This window comes from Amphiura filiformis, chromosome 5 (assembly GCF_039555335.1).
Source record: "Amphiura filiformis chromosome 5, Afil_fr2py, whole genome shotgun sequence".
NCBI lineage: Eukaryota > Metazoa > Echinodermata > Ophiuroidea > Amphilepidida > Amphiuridae > Amphiura > Amphiura filiformis.
The window spans coordinates 13,259,139-13,277,072 of record NC_092632.1 but is presented as its reverse complement, the minus strand read 5'-3'; the positions used below and the strand labels follow the sequence as shown (position 1 = coordinate 13,277,072).

The 17,934-nt window shown below is 37.1% G+C and overlaps 1 protein-coding gene across 2 annotated transcripts; it reads left to right on the top strand.

Annotated features, from left to right (window-relative positions):
• The first annotated feature begins 3,039 nt into the window (after nt 1-3,039).
• On the top strand, nt 3,040-17,614 carry LOC140152662 (uncharacterized). 2 transcript variants are annotated; one of them, XM_072175112.1, is made up of 6 exons: nt 3,040-3,172; nt 6,451-8,237; nt 10,823-11,313; nt 12,987-13,131; nt 13,605-13,833; nt 15,342-17,614. In XM_072175112.1, the coding sequence occupies exons 2-6, from the start codon at nt 6,660-6,662 to the stop codon at nt 15,557-15,559; spliced, it is 2,661 nt and encodes an 886-aa protein (XP_072031213.1). In that variant the 5' UTR covers nt 3,040-3,172; nt 6,451-6,659; the 3' UTR covers nt 15,560-17,614. The 2 variants fall into 2 exon arrangements, with proteins under 2 accessions (XP_072031213.1, XP_072031212.1); XM_072175111.1 differs by having other exon boundaries at nt 12,987-13,136; nt 13,610-13,833.
• The last annotated feature ends 320 nt before the right edge of the window (nt 17,615-17,934 follow it).

Sequence of the window (17,934 nt, the reverse complement as noted above, 5' to 3'; positions counted from 1 at the left end):
TATATACACCCTACCTCACTTTGTGCAGGTCTTTAGAATGAATGGATGGAGCTGATTGTTTAATGTTTTGTTTTATCTGACTGTCCAACCTCACCCATTTTATCCTTGGGATGGCAAAACACAATTTTGTTGACCTTCTGTGGGCATGTGAAACTATAACCATCTAATCTGTTGGGGGGGGGGGGAGCTAATTATTTGGATTTTAAAAGACTTTTATGAAGATAATACATTTATACTGGGGAACAATTTGCTCAAATGGCCAACAGATATTTATCTTTTTTTAAAATACAACTTTACATGTTATCATTTAAAAGACTGTGATACTCACATAAATTTGGCAGGTATTCACACAAAAAACGTATTTTCTCAAATAGTTTTCAAAATGAAACTTTTGTTTCTGTCGTTTCTATTCACTACAATTCTGTTACCCCTATGAAAAAAATATTACAATAATCGAGGGCAAATCCAAGATTGTCAATGGGGGTGGAGGCAAGGGCTAGAATTGACTAAAATTGGGTTGATTTGGCATGAGTTTTAGAGAATATTCACGTGGGGGGGGGTTGTTTGCTGGATTTTTTTCCTATGTGGATCCCCTGCAACATTTATGAGAACATGCATCCAGTGACTCCTCTGGCAATCAGTCATTTTGGAAGGAAACTTTGCTCCAGTCTTGGGCTTTTAGTAAAAAGTAATGCCTCTGACAGATGATGACTGAATTTAGTGAATTTTATTTATAGCTGTTGTAGCAGTTTATTCAAGTAGTTCAAATTCTTAGCCATACTGTAACATTTCTATAAGTATTTGATTTAGTTCTTTTTCACAAAATGGTAGTTTTACTCTCAGAAATGTCCCTTTAAGCCAAACAAATGAGTCAAAACTAAGAAAATCACTATTTATTGCCAGCACCTATGTTGCCAATGCGTGCCACTCTGTTGATCATGACTAAGGTCAGTGATGTTGGTGTGTTAAGACCATTCCAAACACCCATGTACATATACAGATTTTGACATCACATGTGCATTCAACTAATATTTTGATTGTATGAATGAAATTACAAGATACATCGTTATATTAAATATTTCCGATTGTGTCACAAATACAGCACCTAAACCCTTGAAAAGGGTATGTTAATATTCAAGAAAATTTCAATAATTGTTTAAAAATCTGAATGTTGAAAAACATGAGGGCATCCTCATTAGCAAATGTTACAATATGGTTTAAATGGAGGCTATAATAATAGCCACACATTTGAACTTGGTGAACTCCTAGTTGGCTGCTGAATCCTGATTAATGTTTGTAAAGTCAAATTTGGATGAGCAAACCTCAATTTCTATATCTAACTAAGACACTGCATTCAAGCCATATTTCTCATAGTGATAGATCTTATTTTCTTCAGAGAAATAGTTTTTCGAAATGCCAACACTATTTTGTCTTTTCTATGTTTACAGTAGTTGTACAACGCAACTCATTTTATACATGTATCTAGTTAGTTGTTGTCAGACCGGCATTGTATGTGTTTTCAGCCATGATGAGAACATGATAAGAAATGATAATAAAAGCATGTTGTTTTGAAAAGCTGTCTTGTGTCTTTATCAGTGGGCATTTTTTATCCCAATTCATTATGTGCAAATGGAGAGGGGGTACCCAGGGGGATTATTAGGCTTTTGTTACAATGCTTGGAAATTATACCCTTTTTTACACAATAATTATCCTATTTCTGTATGATTGTTTGTATACAACAAGTAAGAAGCAATAGGCCAGTGGTAACGTGATGGGACATCTCTGGTACTAACCAATTTCACCCCAGAAATCAGTGGTATAGGAGTCCAGCATGTTCCAAATGTATTGGGGGTGTTCCAGGTGGGGTTGGGTGGGGTCCAATTTGGAGGTGGGGTGGATGGGGGTATTCTGGGTAGGGTAAAGTGGCCAGGGATTTCTGGGTTTTTTTGGGGGGGGGGCATATGGGGACATCCTGCAAGCGGGTAGCGTTTTGTTTTCGGCCATCTTGTAGCTTATGGTATATCAATGACCACCTTTTCTAGGCCACTAAGTATATGGATGGGTCCTTTCAAAAGAAATTTTTTTTTGGCAAATTTACATTTACAGGCATTTGCTGAGGTATTTATGGCACCATTCACCAAGATACCATGGCACTTTAATACAAAAATATACACAAAAAATAAAATAACAAGGGAACAGTTCAAGAAAACAAATGAGTCTTTAGCATAGACTTGAACACGGATGTGGTCGCAGCAGATAGCCCAATTTTGCCTCAATCTAGCGCAGTCGATTTGACGGATGATCCTTATATCATTTTTCACTGCCATTTTATATCATTAATTAAAAGAGCACATTATATTCTGTCTATGAATAAACGTCAAAATAATGGGCCTAAATGATGTGACCACTTTTAATTTAGGGATTTAAAATAGCAAATAATTTGCCAAAAATGGCAGTATTTTAGCTTGTGCACAGCACATGAACCATGGTTTGTTCAGTTATGTGGGCAGGAAACTGACAATTTTTAGCACAAGGGAGGCAGTTGAGTAATGTTTGGGGCAGGTTTTTAAAATTTGTTTTAGACCGTGAGTTCTCGTACATAGGCCTACACAGGCAAAAGCCAGACAGCTTTTGAATATCATCACGCCTGAGAAACAACTTTGTCCACCTAATATGCTGGACCACAGACTACTAATAGACTATGTATCAACAGTAAAAAGTCCCTGTGCATTGTATGCTGTGAATTCTCGCATATTAATGAGGGCCGAGTTTGACTGCCGTGTATATAACAATCACGCCAGCACTGCGTTCCTTTGCGATAGCGCTTTGCCCGTCTTCGCGTTTACGAGAAAGACCGTAAATATATGCGGTATGTGCGTAGCAGTTTCGCCTGCCGCATTTCATGGAACAATCAGCCTTCATTTATCGAGTGATCCTGTCTGTTAATCTCTTTCGTCCATGTGCTGGACATTGTCCTTTTTTGAGGATTTCTTGTTCTGGCTTCTCCTCTCCTTCAACCAACAACAGATGGCGCTAGACTGATTGAGGAAACGTGACCTGACGTGACCTGACGCGACGCTGTGACCTTTTAAAAAACCAAGGACAAAAACAAATGCACTTGAACAAGAAGGCCGAAGGATAAGCTGCACACTTATCCCGGGCGTTTACAATGGTATGTATTTGTGTTAATTATGAAATTTGTATGACTATGTCATGATGATACGCTATACGTCTTTTGCAGTTGCAAGTTTGGCCTTTGCAGATTTTCCGAGCCGAGCTCACCAGATTTTTGTTAAGCTTACCATTGCCAATAATAATAAATTAGCGAAGCGATTTGCAATTGCATTAAAGATTCCTTCTGCTTCTGCTTTGTAATTGGCACCGCCTCCGTAGAGCATCACGCCAATGGAGGGTCAGGGTCAGTTAGATGTGCAGATGCGCTTTCAACCTTTCTTTAAATTGTGTTGTTGAAGTAGCTCAGAGCTTCGATGACATTTGGGCAGGGCGTTCCAATTCCAGTCAGCGTTTCTTTACTTAGTTTAGGGTTTTTTATTCTTACTTGTTATAGCTGCCTTTTGGACCCTACCCCTAAACCATTCCCTAACCATGCTAACCCTAACCGCAACCATTCCCTAATCCTAACCCCTAACCATTCCATGATTCCCTAACCCTAAATCTAACCCTAACCCTAAATTCTCCAGAAGGCAGCAATTACATGTAAAAATAAAACCCCCTATATAGTCCGAGAGGTCGCTCAGACATATATCTGATATTCAATCAGGTCTGAGTGAGAGCATAGTACACCTTGGATATACACATGAAAATGCAGGGGTTTTGGAGCCCACACTAAATGCGCTTGTTAATTGTTGTCTCGCTGTACGGCCTAGGCTACGGGGACGCTACTTGGTGCTCTGTGACCGCGTGGTGGGAGGGTTGGGTAGGGGTAGAGTGGGAAGGTGGTTATGAGTAGGGTCAAAGGTCAAATTTTAAAATTGGTCCAATCAAGATTAAATTCAACAGGAGTGATCCTTACGACATTCAAAACATGTTTAAAATATTTATGACCCCAAAAGTCCAAGTTTAGGGTCACAGGTCAAATTCAAAATTGGTCCAATAGAGCTCAAATTCAACAGGAATGATCCGTACGACATTCTTAATATGTTAACAATATTTATGACCCCAAAGGTCAAAGTTTAGGGATCAAAGGTCAAATTTTAAAACCCTGGTCCAATCAAATTCAAATTCAACAGGAATGATCCTTACGACATTCTAAACATGTTTAAAATATTTATGACCCTGAAGGTCAAAGTTTGGGGTCAAAGGTCAAATTGGTCGAATCGAGCTCAAATTCAACTGGAATGATCTTTATGACATTCTAAACATGTTTAGAATATTTATGGCCCTAAAGGTCAAAGTTTGGGGGTCAAAGGTCAAATTTCAAAATTGGTCCAATCAAGCTCAAATTCAACTAGAATGTTCCTTACAACATTCTAAACATCTTACAAATGTTAATGACCCCAAAGGTCAAAGTTAAGGGGTCAAAGGTCAAATTTCTAAATTGGTCCAATCAAGCTCAAATTCTACAGGAATCATGATCCTTATGACATATTCTAAACATACATTAGCTAATGACCCCAAAAGTCAATAAAATATGTAGGACCCCAAAGGTTAAAGTTTGGGTGTCAAAGATGAAATTTGGTCCAATTGAGCTCAAGTTCAACAGGAATTGCCCTTATGACATAAACATGTTGAAAACATTTGACCCCTAAGGTCAAAGTTTAGGGGCCAATATGGGTCAAAGGCCAATTTTTCAATTGGTCCAATCAAGCTCAAATTCAACAGGAGTGATCCTTGCGTTTACATTGCAAACATTAATGACTCCAGAAGGTCAAAGTTAAGGGTCAAATTTCAAAATTGGTCCAATCAAGCTCAAATTCAACTAGAATTATCCTTACGACATTCTAAAAATGTTACAAATGTTAATGACCCCTAAGGTCAAAGTTAAGGGGTCAAAGGTCAAATTTCAAAATTGGTCCAATCAAGCTCAAATTCAACTAGAATGATCCTTACAACATTCTAAACATCTTACAAATGTTAATGACCCCAAAGGTCAAAGTTAAGGGGTCAAAAGTCAAATTTCTAAATTGGTCCAATCGAGCTCAAATTCTACAGGAATCATGATCCTTATGACATTCTAAACATACATTAGCTAATGACCCCAAAAGTCAATAAAATATGTAGGACCCCAAAGGTTAAAGTTTGGGTGTCAAAGATGAAATTTGGTCCAATTGAGCTCAAGTTCAACAGGAATTGCCCTTATGACATAAACATGTTGAAAACATTTGACCCCTAAGGTCAAAGTTTAGGGGTCAATATGGGTCAAAGGCCAATTTTTCAAGCTCAAATTCAACATGAGTGATCCATGCGTTTACGTTGCAAACATTAATGACTCCAGAAGGTCAAAGTTAAGGGGTCAAATTTCAAAATTGGTCCAATCAAGATCAAATTCAACTAGAATTATCCTTACGACATTCTAAAAATGTTACAAATGTTAATGGCCCCAAAGGTCAAAGTTAAGGGGTCAAAGGTCAAATTTCAAAATTGGTCCAATCAAGCTCAAATTCAACAGGAATGATCCTTACGACATTCTAAACATGTTTGAAATATTTCTGCCCCTAAAGATAAAGGCAATGAACTCTACGATCAAAGGCTTTTGGCGACAGAGTATCTCTGTGAGAGTGCGTTCAGAGTGTGATCGGAAATTGTGTTACATTTGGTGAAAATATAGGATTTCTTCAAAATTCCATAAAAAATGGTCTTAATTTAGTGGAAAGGATTATATTTTAAGAAAAAAGTTACGTGCATTATTTGTAGCGTGAGGGACGGACACTATGTTGCATTATTATGAAAATACTTTTATTAGAAAGGGATTATATGCTACTCTAATTTTTTGTTTACAGATTAATAGAACATTTACAACCCTTGCCACAGGAAATATCAATGAGATTTTTAATTGGATGTCTTCTCACGTGAGAGATTCCGATCACACTCTTCACTGCTACTTCATTGCTGACAAATGGGTACACTATGGATGCTGTTACTTTGCGGGTACTTCCACTGAAGGACCATCAAAGTACCTGAGACTATAGTGTGCCTATAAGTCACCAGCTCTGTACATGGCAGTTGACTTGTGACGCATGGTGGAGTACCGATGTAGGTACTTGGCTACGGGGTATCTACAGTGTGGTGGCCGACGCTGGTCCTTTAGTGTAGTACCAACATCGGCCACCACGGGCTAGTAGGGTACTCAGTAGTAACAGTGGTAGTAGCTGCAAAGTACCAGTGCTGCAGAGGTACACCGTCGCCTGGAATCCTGTAGTAAAAGTTTAGAATTGTAGTACAAGTATATTTGCCATACAATTGTATTGTCAATTTTTCATTCCTTTTCAGACCAAGCCAAGCACAGCACAGAACGGGCTGCATACTCAAAAAAAGGCGCTTACACCGTCAAAAAGGACAGAGAAGGATGAATCTTCAGCAAGACGAAAAACCAAAAAAGATGTAGAGATGGAAGAGGAATCCAGGGAAGAAGATGATTTCAGTGAAGAAGAACTGGAAGTAAGGAGGGGAAACGTAGCCGAGGAGGAAAGTCAAAGAAGATGCAATACCAAGAAGAAGATGAGGATATGGATGAAGAAGCAAATGAAGATGATTATTCCAGTGAAGAAGAAACAGTGACAAAAGGAAAACGTAGCCGAGGAGCTAAGACAAAGAAAAAGCCAAGATACAAAGACCAAGATGAAGATGAGGATGAAGAAGCAAATGAAGATGATGATTCCAGTGAAGAAGAAACAGTGACAAGAGGAAAACGTAGCCGAGGAGCTAAGACAAAGAAGAAGCCAAGATACAAAGACCAAGATGAAGATGAGGATGAAGAAGCAAACAAAGATGATGATTCCGGTGCAGAAGAACCAGATGTAACGAGAGGAAAAAAAGGCAGAGGAGCAAAGATAAAGAAGAAGTCAAGAAACAAAGACCAAGAAGAAGATGAGGATGAAGAAGCAAACGAAGATGAGGATTCCGGTGAAGAAGAACCAGATGTGATGAGAGGGAAAAAAGGCAGAGGAGCAAAGACAAAGCAGAAGTCAAGAAGCAAAGACAAAGACGAAAATGGAGAGATGGATGAAGAAGCAAATGAAGATGATGATTCCGGTGCAGAAGAACCAGATTCGACAAGAGGAAAACGTAGCCGAGGAGCTAAGACAAAGAAGAAGCCAAGAAGCAAAGATGAAGAAAATGAAGATGATGATTCTGGTGAAGAATCGGAGCCTGTGAAAAGAGGAAGACCTAAACGAGGATCAGCAAAGACAAAGAAGAAGTCAAGAAGCAAAGACAAAGAAGAAGATGAGGAAATGGATGAAGAAAATGAAGATGATGATTCTGGTGAAGAATCGGAGCCTGTGAAAAGAGGAAGACCTAAACGAGGATCAGCAAAGACAAAGAAGAAGTCGAGAAGCAAAGACAAAGAAGAAGATGAGGAAATGGATGAAGAAAATGAAGATGATGATTCTGGTGAAGAATCGGAGCCTGTGAAAAGAGGAAGACCTAAACGAGGATCAGCAAAGACAAAGAAGAAGTCGAGAAGCAAAGACAAAGAAGAAGATGAGGAAATGGATGAAGAAAATGAAGATGATGATTCTGGTGAAGAATCAGAGCCTGTGAAAAGAGGAAGACCTAAACGAGGATCAGCAAAGACGAAGAAGTCGAGAAGCAAAGACAAAGAAGAAGATGAGGAAATGGATGAAGAAAATAAAGAAGATGATTCTGGTGAAGAATCGGAGCCTGTGAAAAGAGGAAGACCTAAACGAGGATCAGTAAAGACGAAGAAGTCGAGAAGCAAAGACAAAGAAGAAGATGAGGAAATGGATGAAGCAGAGGATGATTCCGGTGAAGAACCAGAGACGACAAGAGGAAAACGTAGCCGAGGAGCAAAGTTAAAGAAGAAGTCTAGAAACAAAGACGATGAAGATTCCAGTGAAGAACAAATAATACCAAGAGCAAAACATGGTCGAGAAGCAAAGACAAAGAAGAAAAAGCTTCCAGAGCCTGTAAAACTGGAACATTCAGAAGAGAGCTCAGAGGAAGAGGATGAGGAGGATGAAGAGTCTATTGAATCAGACTGGGATACTGAAAGTGAGGAAGAAGGAGGTGATGAGCTAGACCAGATGTACCGTGAGGTAAGTGTTTTGTTTTGACATATGTTACATGAGTGCAAGAACATCTAATATATATATGCAAAATACAGTTGAATAGCTGCCACAGGACAACCAACAAATTGTAAAGCTGAATTTATATTCCATCGGTGAGCGACAAGCGATTGGTATTCGACCAGTATTCGACCAATGCAACAAAAAGTGCTCTATCTCATTGGCTATACCATTAAACCCCCCTCCTATTTTCTTTCCAAAATTTATGACCCCCTCCATATATTTGGGATCCCTCCCCCTCCCCTTCTAAAGAAAATGATAGCCCCCTAATAATTTGGGCCAGGCACCATTGCCCCCACCCATATTTAACATCTTGCAGAGCCTCTGCTACACATGACAAGGATATGCAATGGGGCCCTCCCTAAATTCTTGAAACAATTACCACAAAATAATTTTGGTTATAATTATGCCAAAAAATCTGGTTTGAAAAAATTAACCACTTTCCTATAATTGTACATTAAGGTCGTGTGTCTTGAGCTCGCCACCAAAAAAAGGTGGCGACGTTACATTTTGCCAAAGTCGACTCAAAACAAATGATGATATCTCTGTCAAGCAAGAAGGTATTGATATGCTTGTGGCCTCATTTTATTGCTAAATAAAATGCACTTTCAACCCTGTATAAAAAAAAATACTTGAACTTTTTTAATACTGACACTGTGCTTCATAGAATTCAGAATGGGCAGGGTGGCGGTGGTGGGGGATGTGGTGGTGGGGGATGTGGTACACACAAACTCTATGGGATTGGTAATTTTAGTGCGTAATCTGCTTCTGTAAAGGCTGTAAATTGGATTTGGACTCTATTTAGCATCTAAAACACTCATGGCCTTACAGCTAAACAATTCTACTAATTGTTTTTAATAATTTATGATTGGTTTAGTCTAGAAAATACAAACTTTTCCATACAAAACTACCCGTTGTCATATTAAGGGCTGGGGTATGAGCGTTTGGACAGTATTTATTTTGGGACATTAGAGCACATCAGACATATCGAATTGCATTCTGAATATGAAGAATGTCATTCTGATATCAAATAATTTTGATTTTTGAAATTTGCAATTTAATACACATTTTATGGCAAATCATTAAAAATTGATATTTTTGATATTTACCAGTACTTGAAGTAAACTTTATAAATCTGATGATTTATACTTAAAGTGTATGTAGGTGGGATGAAAAGCTGACGATCAATTGAAAAATTTTGACCTTTCGTATTGAAGATATGGATTTTTTTCCCCAAAACACCAAAAAAAATTACGTCTTTTTGGGAAAAAATCCATATCTTCAATATGAAAGGTCAAAATTTTCAATTGACCGTCGGCTTTTTCTCCCTGCTACATACACTTTAAAGTATATCATTAGATTTATATAATTTACTTCGAGGACTGTTATATATCAAAATTTGAAAAATATCAAATTTTTATAATTTGTCATAAAATTTGTATTATATTGTGATTTTCAAAAATGAAAATTATTTGGTATCAGAAAGACATGCTTCGTATTCAGAATGCAATTCGATAGATCTGAGGTGCTCTCATGTCCCACAAAAAATACTGTCGAAACCCAATAAACGCTCATTTTAGATCCCTTAAACACTGTAGTAAGTAATGCAGATGTCTTCAAAATCTAAAGGTTACTGTAAAATTTTAATTACTTATCCTATCAAAGTCAAAGTATAGATTTTCTGAAGGGAAATTTGACGAGGAATCTAAATATGGACATATTTTTCTGTATGGGTTAGGGGAAAATGTTTAGGTTCAAAATATGTTGAATTGTAAAAAAATCTAACATACTTTGGGACACCCTATATTCCTAGATTACCAAACAGCTGTGATTTTGGTTTCTTCCAAAGTCAGTTGGCTCTCCATATCCTCTGACCAAATGAATGTTGTTTACTTCCAGTTTATTACTGTAAGTTGGTAATAAGCAATGCATTGAGTGACCCATTTTTATCAAAATCTTTTTTATTCCACCCTGTATAACTTGCAGATCACCCTGTATAATGAGTTGAAATGTATATATTTGAATTGCTTATGCCTTCAGCTTTCCAAAATGTATACTTTTGCTAGTTTAGGGTTGATGATTGTCGAGATAATCTAATTAGAAACCCGGTTGGTGTAAAAATTCATAATATTTGTCATGTAACGCTAAGGGTGGCGAGTTCAGGACACACGGCCTTAATGGCTTTTAATGAACTGGCCTGTAAGTGTCTTCACACATCCGTGAACCCACTAAAAACCTACTAATTGTTATGAATTCCCGTCGTAAAAGCCTAGCCCACAATTTGTAAAAGCCTATCCCACAATTCCTGTTTTGGTTTAATTGTTGTTCTAGTATTATAATATGAATCACAACATGTCTCATGTGTGAGTAACTTTGCAAGAGTGGATTTCATACTGCCTGTATAACTCTTTGCTTCAAGTATTACTACGGTATGTAAACCCAACCATCTCAAAAAAGAAAATAACATCCATCAAAATGTTTTGTCAAATACTTCCTATTGTAATAGTGTAATGTAAACATATTTTGTGACTATTATTTGTTCATTTATTTTATAGAAAAAACAACTGAAAGAAAAGCGAAGAAAATATTACTACTCTGCAAAAGGAAGGCGTGCACGTGAAAGGAAAAGGAAAAAACCGAAAAAATCAAAATCAAAATCCACACCATCAAGACAATTACCAGGGAGAGGAGCTGGGAAGAAAAAGAGGTTACACATCTCATCTGATTCAGAGGACTATTCATCATCATCTGAAGAAGAAGATGAAGAGGCGTATGTACCCAAAGCAACTAAGAGTGGAAGATTGGCACAAAGGAGCAGATACGGTGATGATAGTGATGATAATTACGTGCCAAGAAGGAGCTCCAAGAAAGGTAGCAAAAATAAGCGTGGTAGGCCTGTACGAAAAAGGAAGAGGGGCTCAGATGATGATGAGACAACTTATCGTCCTTGGAAGAAGGAAAGTACATATCCATATAAAAAGAAACAGAAACCAGCAGTCCCCAAAGGGCCCAGACCAATGTGTGAATTTGGTGATGAATGTTATAGGTGAGTGCAGCTCTGGCTTCGTATGATAAACTTTCATACACTCTTAGATAGCGAGAACCAGCAAAGCGTTTGAAAAATCTAAACCATGCATTGTATATATATGCACAGGCGCACACTCTGCGTACTGCGCGCAGTGCTTTCGGACGTGCCCATTTTTCTTGCGGGTTGATACATTTATATTTGCTAATTTTCCAACACTTTTAGTGACAATTTGTTATAAAAATAGCGAAAACCATGGATTTTTTTCCTTGTGTATGAAATAGGTTAATAAATGCGTATCAATTGTTGCTCGAGAAATTGTACAAAATAATGCACTTATACTGAGATGTTGATGTGTCTAATGCAGTCCCCTTTTTGGGCTTGTGCATTTATAGACACATTTACATCTCAATATGTTTGCATTATTTTGTAAATTTCACTCCCAGCAAGTGGTACGAATTTATTAACCTATTTATATATTATTTTGCTGTAAACGTTTGACAGGCGTGTACTACTGTGATGTTGCAAAGTTGGATCAGATTGCTTCAGCAACCAATCAGAGACAAGTGCGTTACCCTCTCCTCAAAAGTTTACAGGAAAAGATTGGTTTGTGGCAGGTGACCATAAATTAACCCATATGCTGCATGTCACCTTGTGAGTGACATAACATCAAAATGTATCTCTGTATGTGAGAGCGGTAACTTCCCGCTAGCTTTAAGGACCTATACCTATAAGCAGGGACAGGCGATTTGCGCGGAACTTTTTTTCCGCGCAATTCCGCGCAATTGGCTATTTTTTTTCCTATGGGCAGGGATACATGATTTGCATTGAAAAAAGAGTTCCGCGCAATTTGCTATTTTTTTCCGCGCAAATCGCCTGTCCCTGCCTATAAGGTTCGCTATCACTTAAGGTGGTACTACACCCCTGGCCAATTTTTTGCCTATTTTTGCATTTTTCTCAAAAATTATAGCGTGTTGGTGACAAGTAAGATATGTATATTACAGGGGCAAGGACTACAACTACTGCACTGGAAATTCAGCAACTTAAGGCACATAGTTATTGATTTATTGATCAAACATTGGTTTTCCCTCATTTTTAACTGTAACTCCACAACTGTTGTCTGTGCTGAAATAAAATTTTAAAAACAACCTGATAAGTTTGGATTATTCTGAAATGCACATTTTATTAATTGGACTTTGCTTTCTTATTTGACACCCTGTTCGTGAAAATCGAGCAAGAAAAATATTACTGACCAAGAATGTGCCTCCAAACCCTCAAACCCCAAAATCAAAAGTTGCAATTTCAACAATTTTAATGGGAACGCATCGTTGTTATACACGCAAGAACCACAGGCCAATCAATAAAGCACACAATGTAACAGGCACAATTGAATCGTTAAAATTGCAACTTTTGATTTGGGGGTTTGAGGGTTTGGAGGCGCATATCTTGGTCAGTTCTTGCTCAAATTTCATGAACAGGGTGTCAAATGAGAAGCGAAGACCAATTAACAAAATGTATATTTTAGAATAATCCAAAATATCAGGTTGTTGAACAGCAAGGATGACTATAACTGACGAGTTTCTTTTTGTGCCTGGTGTAGGTATTAAAGGTCTACCAACTGCATCCCACCTGTGTCCCCAGTGCTTCCGATTTACTTAAGGTTTGATGAATATTCTCTAATAATGTTGTTACAGAACCAAGTATTCAAATCACTTCAAGAACTTTAGCCATCCTGGTGAGGCTGATTTTGAGTCTTCAGAGGAAACCTCAGAAGAGTCCAACGAAGAAGAGGAAAAAGAGGAAGAAGAGATGGAAGAATGTGAAGATGGTGCAGATTGTGCTAGGTAGGGTTCTTCAACAAACACAAATGGATCAGATAAAAATCAAAGTCCAGATTATGTAAAGTAAAAGTCGACAGTTTATAATAATATTGCCTCTGGACACTCCCATGAATAATGTCAAATAGGTGAGAAAGTCGAAGAAACAAATGTTCACACATTTTCATTTTTATAAGAAAGGTAAACTCTTTCATTTGATTGGTAGATTTTGGTGCAGCTGATTTAGTGAAATCAATGTGAATTTTGAGATCGTCAAACAGAACAGAGGCAGGACACAGCCAGGAATCCTCTACTTGGGACTAAGGAAAGGAAGACTATTCCTAGCATTCCTGTGTTTTGGCATTTCAGAAGGAGCCCTTAATGACCATGCCTTTCCAAAAACTTCAAATGACCCAGTGACCTTAATTTAAAGAAAATGCAGTGAAGAACCAATCAGACCATCCCAATATTATATTACTTTATTATTATTTCTTATTTAGAACTAGCATACACCATCGGAAACACTTCAAACATCCACCACCGCCTAAATTGTCTAATAGACCCAAAAGAGAAGCTGTCCTGAAGAAGAAGGATGCAGATGCCCAGAAAGAGGATGCGGCTGCCAAAGAGAAGGATGCAGCTACCAAGAAAAAGGATGCAGCTGCCAAGAAGAAAGATGCAGCTGCCAAGAAAAAAGATGTTGCCAAGAAAAAGGCTGTTGAAGGTAACGATTTATACATGTTATAAAATATACATAGAATATTCATGTGTTTTATGAGTTTAAATTGTAATTTTAAAGTAACTTGTGTTGCACATATAAATCCTCCGGGATCAGTACCTACCAGGAGTGTTCCCTCCATATGTGCTCAATTGGCCCAACAAGTTAAGAAATTGGCCCAGAAGAAAATGATAAATGTAGTGAAAATAATAAGAATAATTTGAATTTGTGGGACTCATTGGGCCAAATTTGGGGATTGCCCCAAGCTGAAAACTCACTCATACTTGTACTTGCTCATTAGCTAAAGAGTTTTTCCATATATACCTATTACTTGCAGGTATATAGGACTATATAGGTGTTCAAGATTTATCCTTATAAGCCTTAATATATGATTTCGGTCAAATTTTAATTTGGTTATGAAATATTATTAGTAAAACAACTGTCAGGAAGGGTTTCTGGTCATTTTAAGCCAAACTAACGAGGTATAATGAAAGAAAACTCACTGTCTTACTAGCCCCTTAAGGGGTACTACACCTATGGTAAATTAAAGTGACTATTTTTGTATTTTCTCAACAAATAATAACACACTGGTAACAAAAGTTATGTATATTATTGGGGCAAGGAATCCAATTACTACACTGAAATTTCAGTGACTCAAGACAAGCAGTTCAGTATATATGATAGGAAATGAGGTACATTCTAGCGGTACCTCTTTTCTTATCATAAATAACGAACCACTTGTCTTGGGTCGCTGAAATTCCAGTGTAGTAATTGATTCCTTGCCCCTTTAACTTTTGTTACCACTGTGTTATTAGTTTTGAAAAAAATGCAAAAATACACACATTTATCGAGGGGTGTAGTACCCCCTTAAAGCAATAATGTGTGATTTGCATAAGGCGATGAAAAAAGAAAATAATTATGACTTTGCTCTGTAATATCCTAAAAACACAATGAATTATTTGGCTGAATCCAATTAAAGCCATAAAATGAAGTTGGTTAATTTTTTTCAAACCTGATTTTTGACATATTTGTAATGTTTACACATATACCAACTTACACCTAAATATAATCAGCCAATTTGGTTGTGTTTGTAGATAACAAAGCAATTTTGACTTAAAGTCATAATTATGACTTTATGATCCCCATGTTAAATGACCAAAATAGTCAGTGGAGTTTCTTTCACTTTACCTTGTTATTTTAGCTTAAAATGGACAGCAGTTATTACTAAAGAATAATAAAATCAAAATTTGACAGAAAGCATACATTGTGGCTTTATAGTGTTTGTTAGGACATGTGTAAACATTACAAGTATGCCAACAAAAAAATGACCAAAATTCATTTTTTAATAAGACACTTCAATAGTGAGCAAAATATTCAAAAGGACAATGAGACTTGGCTTCCTGCATACATTTCTGCTCAGATTTGTCAATATCTCCAAAAGTATTATGTTCATCAATTTTAATTGTAAATATGCATTACATTGTATCATTTATTCTCATCTTTAAATATCCCAGGTGAGAAATCAACTGATCATGATTCAGGAGTGAGTGATGGTGACAGCAGTTCTAAGACAAAGGGTGATAAGGCTGGTGGCAAGGATGAAGATGTTCCCACCAGCTCCAAGGCAAAGGATGATGCCAAGGATGATGAAGTTGATGAGACTGATTCAGAGGAAGAGTCGGAGTCGGAGGAAGAAGAAAGTGATCCTAATGATTCAGATTGGGATTTGTAATTTTATTTCTGCTCATTGGTAGGACCAAGGGATGTAGTGCATTGTTGCATCACTGGCATTCCTTGTAGACTCATGCAAACTTACTGTTTATATTTGGCTATTTAGGTAAGCTACCTGAAGTGTGGCCCAATCTGATCTGCCACTGTCCATATTTGGACAGTATTTTCCACAAGATATGTGACAAAAATTAATAAAAGGTCACAATTAACATGTGATTTGTTTCCATAATCACATTCACCAAAGAAACAAATGGAGGAGGACACAGACTCCCTGTACCACCCAGTTGTAATGATGAGGTCGGCCATTGAGAAAAATTTGGATGTACTTGTGTTGATGCAGGCAGCAAGCAAACAAAAACAATTCTTGTGTATGTATCTTTGAAAACATCTCGCTAGTTATCGTGTATGTGATTATGCGCTTGTGTCAATCCTGTAAAGCAATCATTGTGACACACTTTCACCTACAAGCTGCATTTAGTTCCCAAAGCATTCCAAACAAAACAGGAATACTCCAGATTTCCCCATGTCTGAAAAAAGATAGTGGTAAATCTGCATTCTCTATTTATTTATTTCTGTGAATCAGCCAGACTGATTGATATTAAAGCTGTATCTGAACATGATTGCATCTCTATTTTATGCATAACATGACGTGCAGTGTTTTTAATATTTTTATTTTAATGTTTTAAATATATAGCATATTTCCAGGTGGTGGATGACGTGCATTCCCTAAATTCAGTAAATTTTCATCGTCAACCGTGTAATTGAATGGGATTATTTTGAAATTTTAAAACGCTTGAAATATCACAAACAAATAGGCCTATGTTGATAAATAATATAAATACAAGCTAAAACCGTTGGGGTTCGATAATGAACCCCACAAAACTAACCAGTATATGGAAAATGCCATACGGCCGGGCGGTTTCACGAGTTGCCGGCTCGATCATGTCATCCGCCGCCTGCATATTTCAGTGCTTCAAAGTTGTCTGAAACCCAATTGGATATTTTAAGTAACAGTAAAATCATGGCAAATTGTGGCTAAAATGTCAACATTCTGAAATAATACAAGAAAATAATTATTGGTTTCATGGTTTCACTTGTGTGTATATTACAAAGAATACTCCTTTGTATTTTATGAGGAAATCTGTGTATGTAGAAGAAATATTTTTAGAAAACTACAAACTTAAAATTAGAAGATGACCAAATGCAAGAGACTTCTTTGTTTACTGTAAGACTTATTTTTGTGTCCATATCAAGCACTGAGCAAGCTTGCTCGTGGACTTCAGCAAAGAATTGGGTAGAAAATTGTAACAGGCAGCTGAAATAAACCATGTAAATATTTAACCAGTATAATTTTATTAAGCAGTATAATTTATTTTTTTTGCTTCTCATCCTTGCCCGCATCGTTTTCTGGAGTTGGTCCATATTTTTTTTTATTTTTCAATATTTTTTCAAGTTGATTGAGCAATATTGATTATTAAAAGAAGTTTAAAATTTGTAGTATTCTACACCTCAGAATCTTCAAATAAAAAGTCCTTCATGATTCATCCTTTACTAAGAATTCATTGAAAAGGATTGCAACTGCTTAGTTGCATTGCAATCCTTCGGACGAGAACAAAAAAAAATAAATTATGCGGCCTTTTATACTGGTGTATATCATGGGAAGTATTATTTTCTGAAGCAGGTGTGTGAGCTCCTGGACAATGTATTGACTTCATATAGTAGGGGTTCCCAACCAGCGAGTCATGGTCCTAAATGGCAGGCCTGGAAAAAATGTTGAATCCAAGAAGCAGATTACAGAGACATTTTTGGATTAGGAGGGCAAATATAGAATTTGGAGGATTAATTATGCTTCCCCATGTAAGAAATATATAAAATATTTAATATGGGAAATGTTGCTATAATGGAGTGAAATATTCTCGAAATATTTAACTTATCTTTGTATATAAATAAAAAAAAAAATCTAGCACTTCATGCTTAATTTATGGGGTTATGAGCTCAAAACATGGGAGTACATAAGTGTTCCCAGAAATAAGTGGTCTGACTTGGACCATGTTCTGGTTGGGAACCCCTGCCTGGTATGAATATTGAGGAGCTTATCCTGGCTGCAATAGTTTGATTGGGGTTTGTGCTGCAAAGCAGCTGATCCATGAATAATGGTAAACTAGTTTATGGAGAAACTTTGTGGCCACTCTTGATCAGGAACAATGCTCTGGTCTCTTGCTGGTACCGTCTAGTGAGCTAACTATAAAACTGTATTTTGTATTTTGTTTTTATTTGACTGGAATCGTTTTGAATACATGTACTTGTAATTAGATTCTCCCCAAAATAATGGCTCAGTACATGAGTAATGGGAGCCAGTGGACCATGGTTTCCTGA

What these genes read in the sequence shown, in the direction of transcription:
- LOC140152662 (XM_072175112.1), top strand. Translation starts at nt 6,660, where the DNA reads ATGCAATACCAAGAAGAAGATGAGGATATGGATGAAGAAGCAAATGAA. An exon ending in TAGACCAGATGTACCGTGAG is followed by an intron (nt 8,238 to 10,822) that starts GTAAGTGTTTTG and finishes TTTATTTTATAG; the next exon opens with AAAAAACAACTGAAAGAAAA. An exon ending in CAAGAAAAAGGCTGTTGAAG is followed by an intron (nt 13,834 to 15,341) that starts GTAACGATTTAT and finishes TAAATATCCCAG; the next exon opens with GTGAGAAATCAACTGATCAT.